General features: G+C 43.3%; 2 protein-coding genes across 7 annotated transcripts in view; both read right to left on the reverse strand.

The window, feature by feature from the left end:
- The window catches only part of NOD1 (nucleotide binding oligomerization domain containing 1), a 90026-nt gene extending 81976 nt beyond the window's left edge, over nucleotides 1–8050 (reverse strand). For 3 of the 5 annotated variants that reach the window (XM_082633042.1, XM_082633041.1, XM_082633045.1), the window contains exon 1: nucleotides 7707–8048. The gene's annotated coding sequence lies outside the window, so the exon portion shown is untranslated. Of the gene's footprint in view, nucleotides 1–7706 lie in introns of all 5 variants that reach the window. The other 2 variants (XM_082633044.1, XM_082633043.1) reach the window with 2 other exon arrangements.
- A 1592-nt stretch (nucleotides 8051–9642) lies between these two features.
- Nucleotides 9643–24786, reverse strand: GGCT (gamma-glutamylcyclotransferase). 2 transcript variants are annotated; one of them, XM_082633169.1, is made up of 4 exons: nucleotides 24508–24786; nucleotides 20165–20310; nucleotides 19086–19221; nucleotides 9643–18074 (listed from the first exon to the last, which is right to left on the reverse strand). In XM_082633169.1, exons 1-4 carry the CDS (start codon nucleotides 24712–24714, stop codon nucleotides 17931–17933), a joined length of 633 nt encoding a protein of 210 aa, XP_082489295.1. In that variant the 5' UTR covers nucleotides 24715–24786; the 3' UTR covers nucleotides 9643–17930. The 2 variants fall into 2 exon arrangements, 1 of the variants encoding a protein (XP_082489295.1); XR_014295069.1 differs by having other exon boundaries at nucleotides 17948–18074; nucleotides 20253–20310.
- Nucleotides 24787–26075: the final 1289 nt, after the last annotated feature.

Genomic DNA, 26075 nt, shown 5'->3' on the forward strand with positions numbered 1-26075 from the left:
TCTGACACCCACACTGCCAGCCTGCCTCTGCTCTTTGGGCCCTTGTGTTCCTGCTTCCAAAAAGCCAGGAAGGACTGGACTCCACCCATGTGCATCCACCGAGGCTCCTGCTGAAGGATGCTGGCGCCTGGCTGGCCCGCACGCACTTACGCACATCCACTCCCAAAAACCACGGGGCTGGTGTGGTGGGCCAGGCAGACCAGGCTCTGCATTCTGGTTCTGCCATATTTTCTCTGCTCTGAGCTTCAGTTCCTTCATTAGAAATTGAAAACCATAATTTCTGCCTCCGTAATTGTCTCACATTAAGTCAAGGTTTATAAAGCTTAATAAGTAGGGGTTGTTAATTATCTTTTTCTTGTAGATTACTAACATTGAGAAAACACAGCGGTGGGAACTCCTCAAAGCCTCTCACTGTCCTTTACAATAAATTTCCAAATCCTTCCCAGCCCAGGAGGCTCTGCTTGGCCTTCCTCACTACACCCTGTTCTTTCCACCTCTGAGCCTTCAAACATGCTGTTCCCTGCATCTGGCATGCGCTAACCCCTCCTCATCCCCAAGAGCTAGTTGAAAAGGCTCATTCTTGGAGGAGCACATCCCAGACTCCCCTAATCCTAGTACAGCTCTGATCATCTGTCTCATGACATACATACTGTTATTTTCACTCACAGCACTTAACCCATTTATAACTATGTATTTGTGTGTACCACCCCTTCCTCTTCCAGGAGCCAGCAAATTCCATTTGGCCAGGTGCTGAGCCCCTGGATTCATTTGTTGTTGTGTCCCCAAAACTTGGGAGATTCCCGGCACCAGCGAGGTCTCTGATAATATCTGTTGAATCAGTGTGTTGAAGAATTGAAGCCCCAAAGAGCCAGGAGGAACCATGAGCTACAAATAGCTCTCTAACAGCTTGCAACACCAGGCTGGGGAGCAAGCAAAGCACTTCATACCCATGGAAAAGCCAGAAAAACAATTGCCAGCTCATTATCAGAAATGCTAAAGCATCCACAATTCACTCAATGGAGAACTCCCTTTTCTGGGCTCTGAGCTCCACTGGCCCAGGCCTCTTGAAAGATTGCCAGAGCTCCAAAAGACATAAAACCTACTGGGGTGTAAACAAGAAGGGACATGAGTATGGATTTTCTTAAAAAGGTAGTGTCCTTGGAACAGGTCACTGCATTTTCAATGGGGTGTATTTAAATACTGTCATGTCTACCTGAGTCCCATCCTGGGAGATTCCAGGCCTGGTTTCTGTTTTCTCAAATACCCAGCACACCTGTGTGGGTGAATGCTTTAGAATATGTTTAGAAACACAGAATGTCTGCCTGTGTTTTATTACACCCAAGCTAACAATCTCAGTGCACTGAGATGACATTTACCCAAAAATAAACATCATAATCCACTCTAATAACATAGGTCAATACCAGTATCACCACCCACCCCCGAGAGCATATTAGGTCATCCAGTGTAAGCAATGGTTGAGGTTTAAAGGTTATAAATCGGTGTGCGGGTGTTCCCACGTTCATTCCACAAGCAGGCAGAGGCAGGCAGTTCTTTGGAAGGGCCTTGTATCCAGAAGGACAGCTCTACCAAGAGCACAAGCACATCTGTGGGTCAATTCCAGGAGGCAAGCATAGGGGTGGGGAGGTGGGCAGAGGGAGGGACACTCACTGAGTCCCATTCAGTGGTTAGAACCCGGATTTCTGCTTCAAATCCTGGGTGCAGCACTAACAATCTGTTGACTTTGGGCTGGTTATTTAATCTCATTGAGCCTCAACTGTCTTATCTGTAAAATAGGAGAAATGATAACTACAGTACAGGGTTGTTGGGAAGATTAAGTGAGCTAAAAAGCCAAAACAAACAAAAAAACCCTAGGGCTTCCCTGGTGGCGCAGTGGTTGAGAGTCCACCTGCCGATGCAGGGGACATGGGTTTGTGCCCCGGTCCGGGAAGATCCCACATGCCGCGGAGAAGCTGGGCCCGTGAGCCATGGCCGCTGAGCCTGCGCATCCGGAGCCTGTGCTCCGCAACTGGAGAGGCCACAACAGTGAGAAGCCCGCGTACCGAAAAAAAAAAGCCTCAAGCCAAACCTTCCTCACTGATAGTTATCCCCTTTTTACAGATAGAAAAACTGAGGCTCACGAGGGTTAAGTAGCTTATTCAAAGCCACACAACTAGGAGATGGCAAAACCAGCACTTGAACCCAATCATCATAATTACCATTTCCTGAAAGCCAGGTGGTATGCCGAGCACTTCACAGCAACAATCTCATCAAATACTCAAAACCACTCTGTAAGGCAAGAATTACTAAAACTATTTCATACAGAGGAGGACACAGGGTCGGAGAGGTTAACTATCTTGGCTGAGGTCACACAGTTAGTTAAGGAACAAAGCAGGGACTTGATCCCAGCTCTGACACCAAAGCCCATGGTCTCCTCCATTTAAGTCCTGCCTAATATTTGTTATAGATCTAGTAACTCCACTTGAAATCATCAACATGCCTGAATTCATATTAAATGTAAAACACTGGCCTTGTTAAGTGGAGTCCAGGAATGGCCCTCTCCATGAAGGGGGCCTGATGCCCTGAATCACAAGGAGTTAGGATATCCCCAAGGAAAAGCCTAGCTTTCCACTCAGTTCCTTTCCTTCTAGAAGGTTTGGTTTGGGGGTCATAGATAGCAACTGGGGAATGTGTTAAAACGAAGCACGGGGGCTTCCCTGGTGGCACAGTGGTTGAGAGTCCGCCTGCCGATGCAGGGGACACGGGTTCGTGCCCCGGTCCGGGAGGATCCCACATGCCGCGGAGCAGCTGGGCCCGTGAGCCATGGCCGCTGAGCCTGCGCATCCGGAGCCTGTGCTCTGCAATGGGAGAGGCCACAACAGTGAGAGGCCCGCGTATCGCAAAAAAAAAAAAAAAAAAAAAAAAAAGAAGCACGGGAAGTTCTTAGTCATTAGACTTTCATCTTTTGGGAATTAGAACAACACAAATATTTTCTCACAGAAATCATCATCTGGTCCCAGCTCAGCTACCATGGAGGGGTTTTCTTTAGCAATATGTGACTGCCCTACCCAGCTAAGTGTGACTCTGAAAATATCTACCAAGTCATTCCATCCTCCCAACTCTTTTCTGTCCCTAACCTGTATTGTGGGTATGACACAGAGAAGGGCCAATATCAACACCCTGATACAAAGATATAGTAGTGGTGACTTCTCATGGTTTTTAGCTTTTTTTTTTTTTTTTTTTGGCTGCGTTGGGTCTTCACTGCTGCGCGCAGGCTTTCTCTAGCTGCGAGGAGCAGGGGCTACTCCTTGTTGAGGTGCTCGGGCTTCTCATTGTGCTGAATTCTCTTGTTGCAGAGCACGGGCTCTAGGTGCGCGGGCTTCAGTAGTTGTGGCGTGCAGGCTCTAGAGTGCAGGCTCAGTAGTTGTGGCACACGGGCTTAGTTGCTCCACGGCATGTGGGATCTTCCCGGGCCAGGGCTCGAACCCATGTCCCCTGCATTGGCAGATGGATTCTTAACCACTGCACCACCAGGGAGGCCCAGGTTAATATTTTAATAAAACATGAGGGGCTTCCCTGGTGGCACAGTGGTTAAGAATCCGCCTGCCAATGCAGGGGACAAGGGTTCGAGCTCTGGCCCGGGAAGATCCCACATGCCGTGGAGCAACTAAGCCCGTGCGCCACAACTACTGAGCCTGAGCCTGCGCTCTAGAGCCCACGAGCCACAACTACTGAACCTGAGGGCCGCAACTACTGAAGCCCACACCTAGAGCCCGTGCTCTGCAACAAGAGAAGCCACCGCAATGAGAAGCCCACGCACCACAAAGAGTATCCCCTGCTCCTCGCAGCTAGAGAAAGACTGCGCAGCAACAAAGACCCAACACAGCCAAAAATATAAATAAATAAATTAATTAATTAATTAAAATATTAACCTACCAAAACCTGGTGCTGATCTGGTGCTTTGCAAATTACCTGGACCCTCATGTTGACCTATTCATTAGTTCCATAGAAAACTATAGTTTTCTTTAAAGGAAAATGACTACTCAGCAAATAAACACCAAAGTGACAGCTTACTAGAGAGTACTCTAAATGATTTTAATGAAGTATAATATAACACAAAATTGCCTTGCTGGTTCTGAAACGGAGCAGCACCCTATGGTCCTTCCCTACCACATCCTCCGCCTGACTTTTGTCTGTGGAAAAGCTTCAGCTAAAGAATTAGTTTAATCAGAGAAGCGAGAAAATGCAGAAACAAAGGAAAACAGTCCAACAAGACTAAATAATAGTAGTTTAGTCATTATGCATGGTTAAGGACCTTTAGTTCCTCCTCAAGGGCTGTAGATAATATTCTGAGCCATCTCCTGTGAGCTGTCTTGTAGATACTGAAACGCCCACCTGGGGAAAGAAGTTAACTACATGGTGATCTTACTGTAGCCATGACATAAGCTGCCACAAGTCTGTGAATTGGCCTCAAAGAAATGAAAACAAACCGACCCTGCAACTGAAGACTAACTGTCTCTAAAACAACCAAGATGATACTGGTCAGACCACCATGTGACCAATTTCAAGATACCTGTCAGAGCTGACTGTGCTGTTTCTGCATGTAGCCCCCTACCTCCGTCTATAAAAGCTCTTGCCCCCTGATTGTCACGGGGGGAGTCGGCCTTTGGACAGGCGTCCACCCTCTCCCCCAGTTGCCTGCATCCAAAATAAAGCAAACTTTCCTTTCCACCAACCTGGCCTCTTTAATGGCTTTTGAATGGCAAGCAGTCGGACACCACTTTTGGTTACAGTTCTATAGGGGCAGACCCCTTGTTAGGGCACTGTGCTCCTTCTGAGGGTCAAGGTAAGATCCCCTCAGAGTAACAGCATCCCAGGCCTCACTGGCTCAGCTCCAGAGGGTGGAAGGATGGTGAAAGGGAGGAGGGATGGTGGTGAGCTTGTCTTGGCCAAATCTGCACCAAAATCTCTGCCCACAGTTTGGTCTGTGGCAGTTTCTAGATAAAATACAAAAAGAAGAATTCAAGCCAGAATGTCTTGCTTTGACAAACTTTCTAGCACTGAGTAAAAACCATCAATTAATTGAAATGGCAATGATTAGTCTCCTCTTACTACAAGAGTCAAGTTTGGAAAAAACACTTGCTGTCACTGAGTGTTTGATGCACCAAAGACTTTCCCTCAAAACAACTTTGGACCCTATAGATGGATGAAAGGAAGCCCTTTGTATGAAACTCAGCTGACTTTGCCCAGAAGATAAAAGGAAACAGGACTTCCAGAAACCTGCAAAATACCTACAGCTTCTGCATGACAAAAATTCAGCACAAGTATAACCTTTACCTTTTTAAATTTCACCTTGCCTCAAACCCCCAAAAAAGAAGAATCGTAGAAGGAACTGGTAATATAAACCTCAAATCCTAGGTTTATGTCTTAAATATCGAGTACACATTGAACTCTTTTCTTTGGATAAAAAGACACAAGAATTTGATATTCTCATTAGGCAAGTTAGCGATAGCACTGTAAAAAAGACACTTGATCTTTATACCTACATTACATCACGGTTTATAGTATTTCTAATGTCTAATCTAAACAGTGCTGCTGTTACTATCAAAGTGATCAATGACACACAGAGCGGGACCAATGTGAAAGGTTCAGCTGGGATACCCCCTGACAACTGTAGGATGTGGGTCCTCCCTTCTCCAAATTCCTGACTTCTTGATCATCTAGGAAGGATTCACTGTCCCTAGGCCAAGGGTCAGTGGCAAAACAGGTACAACTGGGGCACGGCCTGAGTATGCTGCCAAAAGGAAAGTCATCTGTGTGTGCCCATGTCAATTCTGAGACCCTGTAAGCAGCCCAGCTTTGGGGGAGCCCATTTTTTGATATATGGGGCAGTGGGGTGGAGGAAGTCTCACGATTAAGGACCACTTTCTTTTGCCAAGAAATTCATTCCTATCGCATGGAGTAAAACTGTATTCCAGAGCCATTAATAAGCCCTGTTAGGGGAAAGAGTGGTGGCCTGAAATTCCAGAGTGCAAAGTACACAGTGCCCAAGGGGGAAGGAGCTACAGAGCCCTCCCCTGAGCAGGGCAGGAGAAGAACAGGGAAATGGAGCAACTACTGGCCACTCTCCCTCACCGTGGCTGTACTAAATAAACAATTGTTGAACACAAATCACCACTGCAGTGGCTAATAACTGCCACTGATGGAGCAGCTACCATGTGCCACCTGCTGTGCCAGGCGTTTGATACACCCTATCTCATTTAACCTCAGGACAGAGCTACTATTTTTATCCCCATTTTACAAGAAAACAGGGGTTCAGAGAGATCACATATAACATGCCCATGGTCACGCATCACAGAAGTGACAGAATCTGAATTGGGGCCCAGGTTTGATGGGCTCCAAGGCTTGAACTTAAATTTCTTCATTACACAAAAATACCATCTACTCTTCTTAGACCCTTTGGAAGCCCTCTCTTCTCCTAAGCTGTCATTTGTTTTAAATCCAACTTTCTTATCTTCAGTAAAAGTCTGTGTCTCGTCCAGTGGCCCCACTTGCTGAGATTAGAGCTATCTGTCCCCAGGGTGAGAACAGGATAAATCCTGTGCACTCCTAATATCCAAGGTAGAGTTACTATTCCCTGGATGTGGGAAATCTCAGATAGGGGGCTTTTAGGAGGGACAAACCCGACCCTGTGGCAAGCACAGCTGGCTTCATCTTTTTTTTTTTTTTTTTTTTGCGGTGCGCGGACCTCTCATTGTTGTGGCCTCTCCCGTTGCGGAGCACAGACTCCGGACGCGCAGGCTCAGCGGCCATGGCTCACGGGCCCAGCCGCTCCACGGCATGTGGGAATCTTCCCGGACCGGGGCACGAACCCGTGTCCCCTGCATCGGCAGGCAGACTCTCAACCACTGCGCCACCAGGGAAGCCCTGGCTTCATCCTTAAAGCAGAAAACCCAGTAGTTGTCAAGGCCATGGGTTTACTGGCTTCCCACAACTTAATTTTAAAGGCCAACAATGGAGGCATTTCCCAGAAAGCAGAACTAAGGGGGCATCGTGACCTGGCAATCCTTCTGTTTTTCACAATATGCCAAAAGACTCTGTGCATATCTGAGGCTGCATATCTGTTCTGAATACACGTTCAGGCCACCCTGCCAAGCCTTGTCTCATTTCCCTTCTTTTCGTTTCAGGAAGCTGGAGGGAGGTCCACTGCCCCCTCCCCAGGGTCACGCAAGACACTGGGAGCAGCCGGATCCGTCTGCAGGCTGTACTCACTCCATCAAGGCCCCTGCCAGCCTTTCCACCTTTTCTTGGCAGCCACACTTCAGTCATTGTTGCTCAACGCTGAACGCACAGTGGAATCAGCTGGGGATACAGAGGTCTGGGTCCCACCCCCAGGGATTCTGATAGATCCAGCCTGGGCATCTGAATTTTACAAACGCCCCAGGTGATTCTAAGGCAGGATTGAGAAGCTCTGCCTGGACCACCGTGGGATAAACGATTCCCCTGACGCTGAAATTCATCCCCCGAACTTTCGTGGCGTGCCACAAACTCCCGGCTTTCTCCGCCTTGCTCCACCCGGGGCTCTTCTAGAGCAGCTTTGAATCCCGTCCGCTCGCAGGATGACGCCTCCCTGCTCCTCCTCCCTCGCAGCGCCCAGGACCCCAGAAAACTTGTGCCCCGCGCGACCCACCCCCGTCGCTGGGACTTACTTGGTCGCTAGATGTGCAGACCTCGCAGGGAGCGAGAGCCAGATGCGCCGGGCGGGCGCGAGCGGGAACACTGAGACTGGGGAGTGCCAGGCCGGGAGCGCGCGGCGCCCGCAGCTTCACCACCAGGGCCAGGGAGGGAGCAGCCGTGGCACCGGCCAGGAACGGGAACTGGCCCGACTGCAGCGAAGGCCGCGCCCCTGTGGCCGCGCCCCGAGCCTCCGCGGCCTGCGCGGAGAAGCCGAGGCCGGGCCCGGGCGAGCGAGTCAGGGTCGGCGGGGCGGCCGCTCGCCCGACCCGGGCGCGGGAAGCCGGGAGAGGCGGCGCGCAGAAAGTGGCCCGGGGCGGTCCCTGCCCCAGCAGAGCGGCCAGGCCACCGTTCAGGCCGAGCGGGCAGGCCTGGGAGCTCGCCCAGGGGTGACACATCGCGAACCAGGCGCCAGCTCGGTCTGGCCTCCGCGAGCCTAGGCCCGTCCCCCTAAAAGAGCCAACCGGAGGCAGCAGCACCTGAGCCAGATGGTGAAACGCCTGTTAAAACGTAACACGTGCTCCCGGGTGAAACTCGCGTTAAAACGTGACACGTGCTCCCCGGTGAAAAGTAGCTCCAAATCATCAAGCCTTTTACGACAGAGCATATACTTCGATTTATACTTTTTAAAATGTAAGCTTTTCTTCATGTCCTTAAATCTCTTCTTGGCAGTATACATTTTATAGTCTATACATTATGCTGTGAAGACCTGTAAGGGAGTTTTTAACATGCTAATACCTTTTCCAATAAAATGTTTTTTAAACGTTTTAAATGGAGAATCTACATAGGGCATAACGATGCTATAAGTAAGTTGTCACATTCACACTAAAGTACATTCAATCATATGACCACATATGCTCATGAATATTTAGATTACCATCAAAGGCTGCCTTCTGAGAAAAGTTTGTTCCTAACTGAAACGCGAAACTTTGCAAACGTAAACTTGATGGGCTACCTTGTGCAAACTTGTAAGCCCCAATATAGAGATGCTAAAGATACCAATTCCTCCAGGTTATACCCTTACATGAACCTCTGGTAGAAAAATTACAAAATTTTTCTTTTCTCTAGGATTCTGGATTTTATCTTCCATATCTTTTAAACTCTCATATTTTCCATACCCTGTTTCTCTGGCTGCATTCTGAATAACTTCTTCAGTTGTCTTTCCATTAATCAATTATTTTGTGGCTATTCCAACCCCGCTGTTACCCATCTGTGTTAGGCGGAATAGTCCCTACACCTGGAACCTGTGAATATGGCAAAGGAGAATTAAAGTAGCAGGTGGAATTAAGGGTGCAAATCAGCTGACCTTGAGATGGGAAGATAATCATGGACTATTGGTATGGGCCCGATGTAATCACAAGGGTCCTTATAAATGGAGGAGGGATGCAGAAGAAGGAGAACTAAAGAGGTAGCAGCCTGAGAAGGATTTGGCCTCATGTTGCTGGTTTTGAAGATGGAGGAATGGGGCTATGAGCCAAGAAATGAGGGTGGCTTCTAGAAGCTAGAAAAGGCAAGGAAATGGGTTCTCCAGTAGAGCCTCCAGAAGTAATGCAGTCCTGCTAACACTTTGATTTTAGCCCAGTGAAATTCACTTTAGACTACTGACCTCCAGAACCGTGATAATAAATTTGTGTGGTTTTAAGCCACTAAATTTGTGGTAACTCGTTACAGCAGCCATAGGAAACCAATACACTACCCATTTAAGTTCTTAATTTCAACAATAATATATTTTCTAAGAGTGTTTTGGTTCTATTTCTAATTTTCTTGGTCATTTTTAATAGTCTCCTGTTCTCTGCTGATTCCATCACTTAAAAAATTCATACATAGTTATTTTTGTTTTTAATTAAACTTTTTATTTGGGATAATTGTAAAATCACATGCAGCTGTAAGAAATAATGCAGAGACCCTTATACCCTTAACACAATTTCCCTTCATGGTAACATCTTGCAGAACCAGGCTGTAGGCATTGATACAGTCAAAATACAGAACATTTCCACCACTACAATGATCCCTCATGTTGCCCTGTTATATCATACCACTCCCTCCTTAACCCCTGACAATCACTAATCTGTTCCCCATTTCTATAATATGTCATTTCAAGAACGTTATATAAATGGAAGCACACGGTATGTATTGGGATTTTGTGATCTTGTTTTAGGATTGTTTTGTTCACTTGGCATAATTCTCTGGAGATTCATCTAAGGCATTTTATGTATCAATAGTCCTTTCTTTTTTATTACTGAGTAGTATTTCATGGTATTACCACAGGGATACCACAGTTTAACCATTCACATGTTGAACAACATTTGTATTATTTCCCGTTTTTGGCTATTATGACTAAAGCTGCTATAGACATTAAACTACAGGTTTATATGTGAACATAAGTTTTCATTTCCCTGGGATAAATGCCCAGGAGCACAACTGATAGGTCATATGGTGGTTGCATGTTTAGTTTAAGAAACAGCCAAACTCTTTTCCACAGTGGCTGGACCACTTACATTCCCAACAGCGATGTCTAAGTGATCCAGTTCTGCAACACCTTCATCAGCATTTGGTGCTGTCATGATGTGTTATTGTAGCCGTTCTGATAGGTGTGTAGTGGATCATTATAGTCTTAATTTGCTAATGATGTTGAACATCTTTTTATGTGCTTATTTGTCATCTGTGTCTCCTCTTGGGTGGAATGTCTCTGTCTCATTCATTTATTAATTGGATTGTTTGCTTTTTTACTGTTGAGTTTTGAAAGTTCTTTACGTATTGTAGATAATAGCCCTTTGTCAGATATTGGATTTGCAAATATTTTGTCCCGCTCCAAGCTTGTCTTTTCATTCCCTTAATAGGATCTTTCACAGAGCAAACATTTTAAATTTTGATGCTCCCTAGTTTATCAGTTTTTCCTTGTATGGATCATGCTTTTGGTATTCAGTCTAAGAACTCTTTGAAAAACCCTAGATGTCAAAGAAATCCTCCTTTTTTTCCCCAAAAGTTCAGTTTTATGTCAGACATTTGAGTTAATTTTGAGTTAATTTTGGAATGAGACTTGAGTTAAGGTTAATTTTATTATAATTGTTACTTTTGCCTATGGATGTCCAATTGCTGCTACAGAATCACTGTTGAAAAGCTATCTTTCCTCCATTAAATTACCTCTCCACCTTTGTGTGGGTCTATTTCTGGGTTCTCCATTCTGTTCCATTGATCTGTGTGTTTATCCCTCTGCCAATACCATACAATCTTGAATTGGGTCGATGGATTCCTACCATTTTATTCTTTTCTTTCAAAGTTGCTTTACCTATTCTAATTCCTTTGCCTTTCCATATAAATTTTAGAAAAATAATTTTGCTGGGATTTTGATAGGAATTGTGTTAAACCTGTATTGGAGAGAATTGACATCTTTATTATATTGAGCCTTCCAAATCATGAACATGGTATGCCTCTCCATTTATTTAGATCTTTGGTTTCTTTCATCAGTGTTCTGTAGTTTTCAGTATACAAGTCTTACACGTTTGGTTAAGTTTGCACTTAAGTATTTCCTTTTAAAAAGTTGTATGTTGGTAAGAATGTAAAATTGTTCAGCCAACGCGGGAAACAGTTTGGCAGTTCCTCAAAAAGTTAAACATAGAATTACCATATGACCCAGCAATTCCACTCCTAGGTATAAACCCAAAATAAGTGACAAGAGGTACTGAAAATATATATATGTACACACATGTTCATAGCAGCATTATTCACAATAGTCAAAAGGTGAAAACAGTCCAAAAGTCCATCAATGGATGGATAAACAAATCATTATACACATATGATAGAACATTATACAGCCATGAAAAAGAATGAAGTGTTGATACATGCTACAGTGTTGATAAGCCTCAAAGATATTATGCTAAGTGAAAGAAGTCAGACATAAAAGGTCACATACTTTATGAGTCCTTTAATATGAAATAACCAGAGTAGGTAAATTCATAGGGACAGAAAGTAGATTGGTGTTTGCCAGGGAATGGGGGTGGGGGAGGGAAGAATGGAAATGTGGTTCCTTTTGGGGTGATGGAAATGTTTTGAAAGTAAATAGTGATGGTGGTTGGACAACATTGTGAGTGTATTAAATGCTACTGAATCGTTCACTTCCAAATGGTTAATTTTATGTTATGTGAATTTCATCACAATTAAATAGTTAAAAAAAAGCAATTGTAAATGGTATTATATTTTTAATTTCCGTGTCCAAGTGTTCTAGTATATAGAATACAATTGATTTTTGTATGTTTATCTTGTATCCTGTGACCTTGCTGAAGTGACTTCTTGGTTCTAAGGGATACTTTTTTATAGATTCCTAGGGGTTTTCTATGTAAATAATCACGTCATCTGTACCTAGAGACTGTTTCATTTATTTCTTTCCCATCTGTATGCCTTTCACTTCCCTTTCTTGCCTCACTACACTGGTTAGAACTTCCAGTACTATGTTGAATAAAAATAGTGAGAGCAGACATCCTTGCCTTGTCCCCAGTTTTAAGGGGAAAGCATTCAGCCTTTTACTATTAAGTATAATGTTAGCTGTAGGTATTTTATAGATGCTCTTTATCAAGTTGTTGATGTTCCCTTCTGTTCCTATTTTTCTGAGGATTTTTTTTTATCATAAATGGGTATTGAATTGTGCCAAACACTTTTATGCATCTACTGATGTGATCACATGACTTGTAATAATAGTTAAAATACAGTGGATTACTTTGATTGATGTTCAAGTATTGAACCAGACTTGCAGCTCTGGAATAACCTGCCTTGGTCATGGTATAGAATTCTTTTTATGTATTGCTAAATTCTATTTGCTAGTATTTTTTAAAGAATCTTTGAATCAATATTCATAAGGGATATTGGTCTGCAGGCTTATTTTTGTTTGGTTGGTTTTTTCTACTGTGCCTGGTTTTGGTATACTGACTTCACTAGCTTCACAAAATGAACTGGTAAGGGTTACCATAATGCCCCCTGTCTCTGGTAATTTTCTTTGCCCTGAAATCTACTCTATCTAATATTAATAAAGCCACTCATTCTTTCCTTTGATTAATGTTTGCATCATATATCTTTTTCTATCCTTTTATTTTCAAGCTGCTTATATTGTTATAGTTGAAGTGAGTTTCTTGTAGACAGCATAAATAAGGCTGGGTCATGTTTTTAATCCACTCCACCAGTTTTTGTGTTTTACTTGGTGTCTTGAGATCATTTACATTGAATGTACTTATTGATATGTTAGGGCAGTGGTCTCCAACCTTTTTGGCACCAGGGACCGGTTTCGTGGAAGACAATTTTTCCAGGAATGGGGGGCGGATTGTTCAGGTGGTAATGCAAGCAATGGGGGGGATGATTCAGGCAGTAATGGGAATGATGGGGAGCAGCAGATGAGGCTTCACTTGCTTGTCCACCGCTCACCACCTGCTGTGTGGCCCAGTTCCCCAGGGCTTGGGGACGCCTGTGATAGGGGTTTGGGGTTTTTTTGTTTTTTTTTTTAACTTTTGGCTGCGTTGGGTCTTCATTGCTGCATGCAGGTTTTCTCTAGTTGCAGCAAGCGGGGGCTACTCTTCACTGCAGTGTGCCGGCTTCTCATTGCAGTGGCTTCTCTTGTTGTGGAGCACGGGCTCTAGGTGCACTGGCTTCAGTAGTTGTGGCACGTGGGCTCAGTAATTGTGGCTCACAGGCTCTAGAGCGCAGGCTCAGTAGCTGCGGAGCACAGGCTTAGTTGCTGCGTGGCCTGTGGGATCTTCCAGTACCAGGGTTCAAACCGATGTCCCCTGCATTGGCAGGTGGATTCTTAACAACTGCGCCACCAGGGAAGCCCCTATAACTGTTTTAAATAGTACCTCTACACATATTCAGAGCCACAACTCACAATATTTTAATTTTTACTTCAACCATTATGTAGGAAACTCAAGAGAAGGAAACTCTACTGTATTTATCCATACTTTTGCTTACCATGTTATTTTTTTCCTTTCTGATGTTTCCAAGTTCCTTCTTTTATCATTTCCTTTCTGTTAAGAGAACTTCCTTCAGTCATTCTTTTAGGGTAGGTCAGTTGGCCACAAATTTTCCTAGTTTTCCTTCATCTGAGAATGTCTTGATTTTTCCCTTCATTCTCAAAGGCTATTTTCACTGGATTCTGGGTAGACGGTCCTTTTCTTTCAGCACTTGAAAAATGTGCCACTTCCTTCTGGTCTCCCTGGTTTCTGATGAGAAATCTGGTATAATTGAAATTGTTTTTCTCCTGTAGGTAAGGTATCATCTCTTACTTGCTGCTCTCAAGAATTTTTGTCTTTAGTGTTCAGAAGTTTGATACAATGTGTCTGGTGTGGATTTCTTTGGGTTTATGTTTGGAGTTCACTCAGATTTTTCTTTTCTTTTTAAATGTTAATTACTATTTATTAGACAACAGCTGTATACCAGCCATTGTGCTGGGCATTTTATGTACACTATTGCTAATCCCACCCACAAACTTGGGAGTTTTTATGTACACTATTGTTAATCCCACCTACAAACTTGGGAGTTAGGTGTCTGTTAGGTTAAACCATGTGAGACTGTCATGGCTTCATTAAACTTCTTTAATCTGTAGGTTTGTGGCTTTTGCCAAATTCAGAATGTTTAAACCATTATTTCTTTGGGCACTTTTTCAGCCTGTCCTCTCTCCTCTCCTTCTGAGACTCCCATGACACAAACGTTAGATCTTCTGTTATAGCCCCACAGGTCCCTAAGGCTCTGTTTTGTTTTGGGGTTTTTTTTTCAGTCTGTTTTCTCTCTGCTTTTCAGACCAGGTTAATTTCTATTGTTCTGTTTCCCAGTTCACTGATTCTTTCCTCCATTCCCTCCATTCTGCTGTTGGACCCATCCACTGAGTTTTTAATTTCAGTTACTGTATTTTTCAGTCCTAAAATTTCCATCTAGTTCTTCTTTATATCTTGTTTCTTTACTGAGATTGTTTGTGCTTTCATTTGTTTCAAACACATTCCTCATTGCTCACTAAAGCATTTTTATGATGTCTGCTTTAAAATCTTTGTCAGATAATTTTAACATATCTGTCATTGTCTGTTTTGGCATCTACTGATTGTCTTTCTTCATTTAGTGTGAGATCTTCCTGGTTCTTGGAATGATGAGTGATTTTTCAGTTGAAGCCTGGACATTTTGGAAATTATGAGACTCTGGATCTTATTGAAATCTGCTATTTTATCCGGATTACTCTGAAACCATTCCAGCAGAGGAAGGCGTGGGCCACTGCCTTGATATTGCTAAATGGAGGTAGAAGTTCAGGTTCTCACCCAGCTTCTGGTGTCACCCAAGGGAGGGTCCACCTTGTTACTACTGAGGGGAGGTAGAAGTCTCAGCTTCCCACTAGGTCTCCACAGATACCTCCTTGGCTGGGAGGAGTAGGAATGCCTCATTACTGCCCCCTACATGGCCTTCACTGACACCACAGGGAAGGGTGGCTTTGTTACCACTGGGTGATAAAGTCCTACTAATCTGTCACTTGGCCTCCTCTGACACCACCCAGCAGGGACAGGGAGGGGCACCTTGTTACTGCCAGATGGGGTTTTAAGTACAGGCTCCTCACATGGTCTCCACTGATACTACTGGTGGGGAAGGGGAGTGATTGTTACTGCTGGACGGCTCCCTACTCAGCCTTTTCTGACACTACCCTGGCAATGGTGGTGGGGGACAGGGTTAGGGTGCCTTGTTACAACCTGGCAAGGGTGGAAGTCCAGGCTTCCCTCTCGACCTTTTGCTGGCTTGGGTGGAGGTGAGGGTTCCATAGTTTTTCTCTGTGGTGTTTGGCTGGGGTAAAGCACTTATTCTCTAAGTTTTATCTGGCTAGATTGTCTATTTCCCAGTCCTTTGGCTAGAGAGCAGCTTTTCTTGTTTTGTTTGTTTGTTTTTCATCTCTGCTCATGCTCATTGGTGCTTTCGGTTGCTGGCTTCTTCAGCTAGAAGTCTGAGATGCATGAGGCAAAAGAAAATCCAGGGAATTTAGCACCATGACATGCCTTGGGTCCTAAGGCCTCTAGCTGTTCTGCTTGTTTTATATATTATGTTCAGGGATTTTAGTTGTACTTAACTAAAGGAATAGGGAAGAGTATGTCTATTCCATCTTCCCAGAAGTCAAAGTCTCCAAATATACTTACATTCTGTTTTTGATCATTTCAATATCCTAAAACCTTAGGGATGTAAATTTGTTTTTTCTGTTCTCATTCATAGTGTATCATTTTCCTTATTATTATCTTTTAAATTTTTAAGTGGAAAACCTGAGAACCTGAATTAGGATCGCTTTCTTCAGAGAGGATTTGCATCTATCTCTGCTGGGAGCCACCAGGCTTACTAACTGGGGACTGTTTTAGTTCTCTTCAAGGGTCCTGGTTTCATACAGAATTCTCAGGTTCAGTTTTCCTGTCCTGCAGCAGGAATGCTCAAGGGTTAGTCATCTAATTCTGGGGCTATTATTGGCAAGGACATCTGGGCCATTTGTTTACCATTACTGTCTAGCCTTTCAGCTCACTTTATCTTCTTTCTTTTTGTGGGAGAGGGATTGGTACAACTTCAAGATTTTCCTTATTTTCTCTCAAGCCCAGAAATGCTTTTCAAAAACTATGTTTGCTATAGTATATCCAGGAGCTGGTTGTATTGTGGTTAGAGGGCCAAAATCACTGGTAGAAATGGAAATTCCTTACATATGACATTTGCTAGTACTACCTTGAAAACAACCGGAAAAATAGGGATGATTAACAGATTTTTGTTAAAAGGCCAGACATGAAGATTTTATTGTTAATGTTTTAAGTTCCTTAATGAAAGCTGTCATTTTAGGTAGGAGAGACAGATTTTAGAATAATATGCAATTTTTAGTACCTACAGCACAACTGAGCCTTGCTTACTATATTACCATAACTGTGTTCTGGGTCACAGACAAACTTGGTCTTTTTGGGAGGAGTTAACAACTATCGAAAACTGGAATACTGGAGGGTATACTTGAAAACAGTGAGGTGTAACAGCTATGAAATATGGTCAAACCTGTAGTCTACGGCTCAGCCTCACTACAGAATTGCAGCTGTAGCTGAAAAGTCCTTTGGTCCTTCTTCCCAAGAGTAAAAACCAAATCTTTGTTTTATGCTCCTGTGGCTTGTTCTCTCTCATTCTAATAAACTGTTTTGAAGGTCCAGCTCACTGCATTCCACAGAGACATAAGAGATTTTTTGATAACCAGTGTTGTTTTATTCATGACTCTTCTTTCTTCCACTTATTCAGTAAGTAAATTTAAGAAGGTGACCATTTCTTGGTAAGCCAAGAATCAAATTTCAGCTTCCGGGAAACACTTTTCCCTCATAATCGTGACCCTTCTACTTTAAAATCTTGTTCCAAGGATAGCTCTGTACAAACTTAATTCTTCAGTAAGAACAATAATGATTGCTAATACTTATTATATGCCAGGCTCTGTTCTAAGCTTATATATATATATACTCCTCAAAACAATCCTAAGACATAGATATTTGGGCTGTCCTCAGCCTGCAGGCAAGGAAGATGAGGCACAGCCATATAACCCAAAGTTTCCCAGCTAGAAAGTGCTGGAACTGACAGTCAATCCTCGGCTGTCTGGTTCCAGAGTCTTTGCAATTATCCTTTAGTATAGACTGGCTATAGACCAAGACCAGACCCAGTATGTGTGATGATATGAGTCTCTCTAACAAAATGAAATGTAGTACTTTAGTAGGGACTATAGGTTAAACCACAAATACATTTATTCCTCAAGGAACAGTATGCCATCTTTTAAATTTTGAAGTTGTTATAATCAAATGTCTCTGCAGTTTTCTTGCTCTTAGTAAGCTAAGAAAAAATCCCAGAGCAGAGTGATTTACCAGCACCATCCTTAAACTGCAAATCTACCCTTTATCACAGAGGAAAAATACACTTCAGATCAACTCAATAAAATAACTTTAAGGGTTCACAGAAGGAATACTCACATCTACTTGTCATGCATTCCAATGCCGCAAGGCCCCCTTTTCAATTGTCTAACTCCTATCCCAGGTCTTTTTATAGCCTGAAAACAAGGAATCATCCAAGTGAGATACCCCTTCAGAACACTGTTGAAAATATATTAAACAGAGAGATATCCCAGATCCCTGCTCTAAATGTTAAAAATGTATTAGCACATAGAGAAAATATCTGTAGATGTATTCTATTAGGTTCTAATGAGTTTTTGCTTCCCCCTTTTTGATAATGTCTTCAATTTCTTCTGAGACCTTTCCTTTGTAGTCATTTGGTTCTATTGCGTTTAACTTCTTTTGATAGTCCAGTGGCAAACCATTCTCTTTTGCACCCAGGCAAATCACCTAGAAATGGTTAAAATAAACAAAAAGCCCTTTAGTTAGGAACATAATTTAATTTAGTATACCACAGCTTTATTTGTAGTATCAAAGTATGAAATATTAGCTTTCAGATAACTCTAGAATAAACAATTCTAGAACAAAATGGAGGGATAGTCATTCCTCTCACAATGAGCATGGAGTTTTCAAAGCCACAAGATCCACCCTTATGGAAGAGCAATTGTACTCAGTAATATGATTTAAAATTTTTTTATATTAAGAGAAAAACTTATTGTACAGAATTTGCATGATTTTTTAAGAAACAAACACCATTCTCCAAAAAAATTTCCAGTTTACAGGTAGCAGTTGTAGTTGAATCCTGGAGTCTACTCTACCTCTGAATTAGACATGAGGGAATAAATAGCAAGTGTGTCCAGTGGTACTTCCCAGATCCATACCAAGCTTAATTCCTCTAGGTTCCTTTCTAGAAAATTCCAGATTAGGCCCAGGAACTGGGTCACCCTCTCCAGGTATCATGTCCTGATTAGGCCTGCCAACAGGTACCTAAGTTTGGGTTTCTGAAAAGGGATGTTGGACTCTCTATCCTGAATTCTTTTCTGGTGCTTGAGGGAGTGGTATCCCTGATTTTGAAAAGCAGTGTGACTTATTTTTCCCTCCATCTGGAAATGGAAAACATTTCAGCAGTAGTAAATATATTTTTTACCTACAAAAATGAATCCTGGTGTTCATGAAATACTGTTTTATGGAGGAAGAAAAAAATGATTACAAAAGCATGGGTATAGAATAATAAAATAATAAGTTTTAGGGACATATTCTATCATTATAAATATATCTGAACATTTAGTTATTTGGTAAATAAATATCATTTTTGTATTAAAAAAACATTTTGATTAAAATGAATTGTACATGTAGAATTTAAAACACACAAAGCCTTTTAAAAACAAGATATTCTTTAGCTCAGTGAAAATTAACAAGGAATCACCAAAAGTCTTTGTAAGTAGTTAGTTAAAAGGATACCTTTTTATACTGGGGTGATGGGGGAACACGCTCATAATTTGTCATTTGATAACTTCGACAGGTTACTTCTTTTCCTTCTTGAGTAGAAACATTAACTTCTATTGGGACATACATTCCACTTTTAACCCCTTCTTGCCTGAAACCAGAACAGTCAAATTTTAATCATACTTGACTTAGCCAAGTTAGTTTACCAGATTAAAATTTTTAACTACTTATGGATGTACTTGCTCCCTGTATATTTGGGGATAGAATAGAAGTACCACCACATCAAAAGGAAGTTTAGCATTTCAATTAGAAAGCTGGAGACTTACTATTACTGGGTATGCTTCTAATAGATCTCTATATTTAGCCTATCTAAAAACATGCTTCAGTGTAGTTATTTCAAGCTTTGTAACCCTGAAACATTGCTCTCTAGGCTACAAAAATGACTATGTGTTCTGACAGCAAGAGAATATCCACCCAGAGAAAAGTAGAGAGGATGCCTCATTCCTGTCTGCAAGTGAAGTAAAGTATTAAGCATGTCAGATGCTTGTCTGCTCTTCTAAATCCTACTCTTTTCTGCCACTTTCTTCGCATTAAATGCTCTGCCACACAACTCTTGAGTTCTATTTATAAAGAGCATCAAAGCATATCTAATATGTTTTGAAGTTTTTACAAATGATTATTACTGGTTTTACTGATTGAACTGCCACCTTAAAGAATTATTTTTTAAAAACTAATAAAAACTGAGCTGCTTTTGAAATCAATAAAAGTATGTAACAATTACAAAAATCTTCATGCCTTCTCACAATATGAAACTACAAAGACATTTTTATTAAAAAACAAATAGAATGAAAATAAGGACTTCCATCAATTATAGAAGAGATTACAAATGTCTCCCCAAATCTCAATCAGAGAGTGTGACCCTTCTAGGCTTTTCTTTTTAGGAATGAACATTATACCTTTTAGGTTAACTCTAAAGTATAAAGAATATGTCCATAGTATATCGTTTTGGAAAACCAACACATATATACACATCCTTGCATATGATCCACTTTCTAAATTAGTAACTATTTAACTTATAATTAGAAGTCACCTACTTATCTAGAGAACTTAAATTGCTTTTGTTCATTTTCCATACTACTCCCCATACTTCATCGCCAGGACTTTCAAAAATGGTGGCTGTACCTCCACGCCAAGTTTCACTAGTTTTGCCTTGGGGATTGCCAAAGTCAAGCTTAAAATCCTACAAAGGAAACCAAAGTGATATGATCAGTATCCACGTGAACCAAAATTTCCTTCCTCAAAATAAAGATTTACCTTGAACTCCATGCAACTAAAACAAACTTTGAGCTCCTTCTGTAAAAAATACAAAGATAAATAACCAAGGACCCAGATCTCAAGGACTATAATTTTTCATATTTTTCTTTAAAAATGAACTGTAGGGGCTTCCCTGGTGGCGCAGTGGTTGAGAGTCCGCCTGCCGATGCAGGGGACACGGGTTCGTGCCCCAGTCTGGGAGGATCCCACATGCCGTGGAGCGGCTGGGCCCGTGAGCCATGGCCGCTGAGCCTGAGCGTCCGGAGCCTGTGCTCCGCAACGGGAGAGGTCACAACAGTGAGAGGCCCGCGTAGCGCAAAAAAAAAAAAAAAAAAAAAAAAAAGAACTGTATACTGAGTATGTACACGTATCTTACCATAAACAAGAGACTTTAAAGGGAAAATAAATCCCATAATCCTGATGCCTTAACACAGCTATCTTTATTTTTGAAAACTACTTCCCAGCCCACTTACATACACATAGATTTTAACTTAAGAGACAATCATAGTGTACATAACTGTTGAAGCTGGGTGATGGCTACATAAGGGTTATAACATTCTTTCCACTTTTATGTATGTAAGTATATCCTATTAGCATATTTTTTTTGTCCTAAGGGAGCTGGCATTTTGAGGGTGATCTGTACACTTATAAATTTAATATTCCTGAATTGTATTAACATATTTATAATAATCCTAAGAGCAGCTAACACTTACTGGAAAATTACTGGGTTCTATACACTGTGCTATGAGCTTTATATGGACTTTTTTTTAATCCTGTCAACAACTTTTTATACCCATTTAACAGAAAGAAAAACAGTGGCTTAAAAAGATTAAGCAACTTGCCTAAGGTCTCACAACTAGTAAGTAATGGAGTCAAGGTTTCTAGTTTAGTTTCCTCCCTCACAGAGATGAGTAATCGAAGGACACAGCCAGGAAGATTAAAACTCCTTACTTGGCTGTTTGGTCTAAGAAGATATCTTTCCATCGTCCCAGAGCTTAGCTTCCTTAATGATAAAAAAAAAAGTTTAGACTAGATAATAAATCTAAGGTTTATATTTTATCTCTATCACCTTTATTTTCTTAAAAACCTGTCAGAATTTCACAAAAAAGGTCGGTTTCAGTGACCAGTACCTTCAATTGGTATACTGGATGTTCTAGGACCAGGTATCCCTGACAGGACATCAGGAGATCTGATGAAAGTTACAACCACACTAGGAACTGGTTGTCTATTGTTAAATCCAATAGACAATTTTCATTCCTTGTCTTGCTCTACTTCTCAGCTGCTTCTGACATCGGTAACCATCCGGTCTTGATCTGTCTCCTTTCTTTTAGGCTGTTCCTTGATCTCCTCAATTCCCTTTGCCAACTCCTTCTTCACTACCTGGTCTTTAAATGTTGGAGTTTCTGAGGGCTCAGTTTAGGCCCTTTTCTCTGTTCAGCGATTTGCTCAAGACAATCTCATCCCCTCCAATGGCTTCAAATACCATCCAATATTCCAAACGTCTTCTAATCCAGCTCAGATCTCTCTTCTGAGCTTCAAAAGTGCTTAGAATATAGTGAGTATTTAATGAATGTTCACTGATATTTTTCTGCTCACTTGAATTTACAACAAGCATCTCAAACTCAGTACAGCTGACCCTTGAATAACACGGGTTTGAACTACACAGGTCCACGTATACGTGAATTTTTTTCAATAAATATAGCATCTATATTTTCCTTTTACATATCATCAAATTAACTAAGTATGGGGAAAAGTTCGAGTAGAGATTAAAATAGAGAATATGTGGCATCAAAAGAACTAGGGTCTGAGTCCTGATTCTATCCAAACTTTTTCAGCTTCCTGCCCTTGGGTGAGTCATGTATCAATTCCTTTGTTTTTGAGGTAGAGATGGCAGTTCTGATTTTCCGCTGGGTGAAGGGTCGGCACCACTAACCCTGGCATTGTTTAAGGGCCAAATACATGTCCAAATTGAGCTTGATTTTCCCTCCCAAACTAATCCTCCTCTTCTTTTCACAAACATCACCGTCATCTGCTCTGTTGCGTCAAAAACCTTAGTCATCCCCATTATCCCCATTATCTCCTCTTCCTTTCACAATCAATCACCAAGGCCTAACAGTACTCACTCCTAAATATCTCCCAAACCCATCTACCCTCCACTGCTACCACTGCGGGGTACCATTATCTTTAGCATGGACTCCTGCAAAGGCTTCCTAACTGGGCTCCCTACATCCACTGCTGCCCCCACCCTTCCAATCCATTTTCCATAGCAACCAGAACCAGCTTTCAAAGATGTAAATCTGATGTTTCATTTGCTTAAATTTGGCAGAGGTCTTCTCATTGGTCTCAAGATAAAGACCCAAGCCTTCTCTGGCCTCTGTGGTCCTGTAAAATGTGGCCCTTCACGACTTCTCTAGTCTTCATGCTACACCCTCCTCACACACTAGATTCCAGCCACACTAGCTGGAAGGTCCAGCCTTTTTCTTTCCTGAGGTCTTTTGTCCCTGCTGTTCATTCTATCTGTTTGCTATCCCCCTCCCCAGTCATTCAGGTCTCAAGTTTAAAAGTCACATTTTCAGGAATGGCTTTACTGAGCATCCCGGTTAGGTCAGGTCCCCAAGTCATACATTTCCATAGCACCTTGAATGTCTCCTTTAAAAAAAAAAAAAGATTTCACTTTTTTTTAGAGCAGTTTTAAGTTCAGAACAAAACAGAGAGTAAGGTATAATATGTCTCCTTTTAAGACTGACCATACCTGTGACGGAATAATCATTTGCTTGATAGCTCTTTGCTGCATTCCAGTTATAAACCATCTGAACTTCTTTCCCACGTTTGGGGAATTCCCTGCCTTATGAGTTTGGGGGTAGACAGTGTTCAGAGCCTGACTCCCATTTTTGAAGTTTCAAATGCCAGAAGTTGGTTCTCCCAGCTTTTCTTGAAGTCAGGGCATGGGCACGTGGCCAAGACTTAGCCAATCAGGACACCCACCTAGGGCTTTGAATTAGAAACTAGTGACCCAGGGCAGCAAGAAGTCCACCTTGGTGGTGGCAACCATATTTGGGTTTCAGGAACCTGGAGATGTAGTGACAGCAGCAGGCAGGGTCCAGAGCAGGTGGTGCACAATGCAACGTCCATGTTTACCAAGCTTAGCAGCGATGCAACAGTGGCCTCCTGGGCTGGTTCTGTTGGTGTGATATTGGCTGTTTTAGAGCTTCCCTTTTATGCCTGCTTGTTTTGTCAGCTTTGTGGTCCTACCTTCCTGGTCATTCTGTGAGCTCTTCAAACGGCCTTTCAACACAGTCTTTTTCTGCTTGAATCAGCCACTTCTGTTGCTTGCAACTAAGAACCCTGACAACGATAGCAGAGACCATGTTTGTTTGGTTCAACAATGTCAAAAGGCTTTGTACATAACTTGTTTGAGTGTCTCTCCTATAGACTGGGAGGTCCTGAAAGCAGCCAGCTTTACTCAATCATCTTTGTATCTCCAGGTAAGTGCTGGAAGAATATGCACTAAATGAATAAATGGACTGTACTAAGAGCAATGATTCTTACCAAGGCAAGCGAAGGTTCATCCAGCCACTTGATTTAACTGAGCACAGCCCTTACTGTGAATAAGACACGGCTCCAGCTTTCAGGACCTCTCAGATCGGGAGCAAATGGCAGGTAAATGGATTTTTACAAAACCAGGTGACAAGTCCTGGAGCAAAGTGGGGTACAAAACAGAAAGCCACTGATTCCCTGACTTGGGTCAGAGAAGGCTTCTCAGAGGGACCAACCGAACGGATTCTGTGATGATGCCCCTAAATCAGTGGCCAAGGGAGAGGCGCTGGGATCTGGGCAGAACGCGCAGCTGGTGAGAACGTCAGGAGGGAGACCTCAGGGCAGCCTGGGAGGCACAGGTGCCAGAGTAGCACAGCTCAGCAGGGGTCAAGCACAGGGCTGAGGGCGAGAGCGACCGGCCCGGGGTCGTGCAAGGAACCCTGATGTACTTTGAGCAGAAAGAGCTGCATTCCCGGCCCAGTGCTGCCAACAAGCGGCGCAGAGAAAGCGAGTTCTCGAAATCCTGGCTCCCTCGTCTAAAGAGGGGGGCAGAGGCCATCGCAGGGGCCGGGAGGAGAGCACTGACCTTCAGGCGGGCCACGCTGCAGAACACGGCCGAGGGGTTTCGGAGGTGGATCCGCTCCGTCAGCAGGTTGCTGCCATAGGCGAAGTAGAGAAAACTCTCCCCTTCCTGGCTCCGGGGGTCCTCGCCGCCCGAGTTCGCCATGTCCCACCGGACGCCTGCACGGACCTGGGATCTGTAGCAGGAGAGTGAGGAGAGGACGAGGAGCATAGCGCGGTGGCCGACGACCCCAGTCCAGGAAGCGCGGCGCCACGCAGCCTTAGAGGTTAGGGGAAAGGCGGGAAGCTGGGGCCGGGCGAGTCACTTCTGAGCACTCTTCTGACTGGCTGCCAGTACCCAACGCTGTGAGTTGCTGCCTCTGATTGGCCAGCCCACCGCCTCTTCTCCGCTCGCTGCTTGGACTTTGCAATACTCTGCCCTGAGGCGACCCGGGGCTGATTCCACATTGGACCCGCTCCTCTGTTGTCCCGCCCCCGTGTTCAAGGCTCCCTCTGATTGGCTCCCTTCTACGCGGGGGCGGGTCAGGGCCCCCATTTGTGGGTCGTAGCTCGCCGGTCCCGGCCAGATTTTCTTGCCTTTGTGTGGCTCCTGCGGGGTTCACTGGCTGTGTGTGCTCTTTAGGGAATTTTTGGTCCATTTAAGATGAAACAGCAGCTCTGGACATGCCCGCCACGGTCCATCACCCAGCAGGTCGCCCCTGTCCCGCTCTCTGCTTTTGGAGTCGGGACGTCTATTCACCCCCACACGCTGGTACCCGCACCCCTAGCCCTGATCACCTCCCTGATACCTTTTCTAAGAACCCTTGGCTTCCTGGAAAAGCTCCTCTGAGTGTCAGGGGCTCCCTTCCCTGGTGGAAGTAGCGTGCAGCGTTCAAATCACGACGCTTGCTGTTTACTTGGAACCCTAACCTCTGGCACTTCTCGTCTCTGGTTCCTCCTTTTTCTTTTTTTTTTTTTTCTTTTTAAACATCTTTATTGGAGTATAATTGCTTTACAACGTTGTGTTAGTTGCTGCTGTATAACAAAGTGAATCAGCTATACGTGTACATATATCCCCATATCTCCTCCCTCTTGCATCTCCCTCCCTCCCACCCTCCCTATCCCACCCCTCTAGGTGGTCACAAAGCACCCAGCTGATCTCCCTGTGCCATGCGGCTGCTTCCCACTTGCTATGTTTTACATTTGGTAGTGTATATATGTCAGTGCCACTCTCTCACTTCGTCCCAGCTTCCCCGTCCCCCTCCCCGTGTCCTCAAGTCCATTCTCTACGTCTGTGTCTTTATTCCGGTCCTGCCCCTAGGTCCTTCAGACCATTTTTTTCTTTTTTTCTTTTTAGATTCCATATATATGTGTTGGCATACGGTATTTGTTTTTCTCTTTCTGACTTACTTCACTCTGTATGACAGTCTCTAGGTCCATCCACCTCACTACAAGTAACTCAATTTCGTTTCTTGTTATGTCTGAGTAATAGTCCATTGTATGTATGTGCCACATCTTCTTTATCCATTCATCTGTCGATGGACACTTAGGTTGCTTCCATGTCCTGGCTATTGTAAGTAGAGCTGCAATGAT

Source organism: Mesoplodon mirus (genome assembly GCF_964341445.2).
Source record: "Mesoplodon mirus genome assembly, chromosome: 9".
Lineage (NCBI taxonomy): Eukaryota > Metazoa > Chordata > Mammalia > Artiodactyla > Ziphiidae > Mesoplodon > Mesoplodon mirus.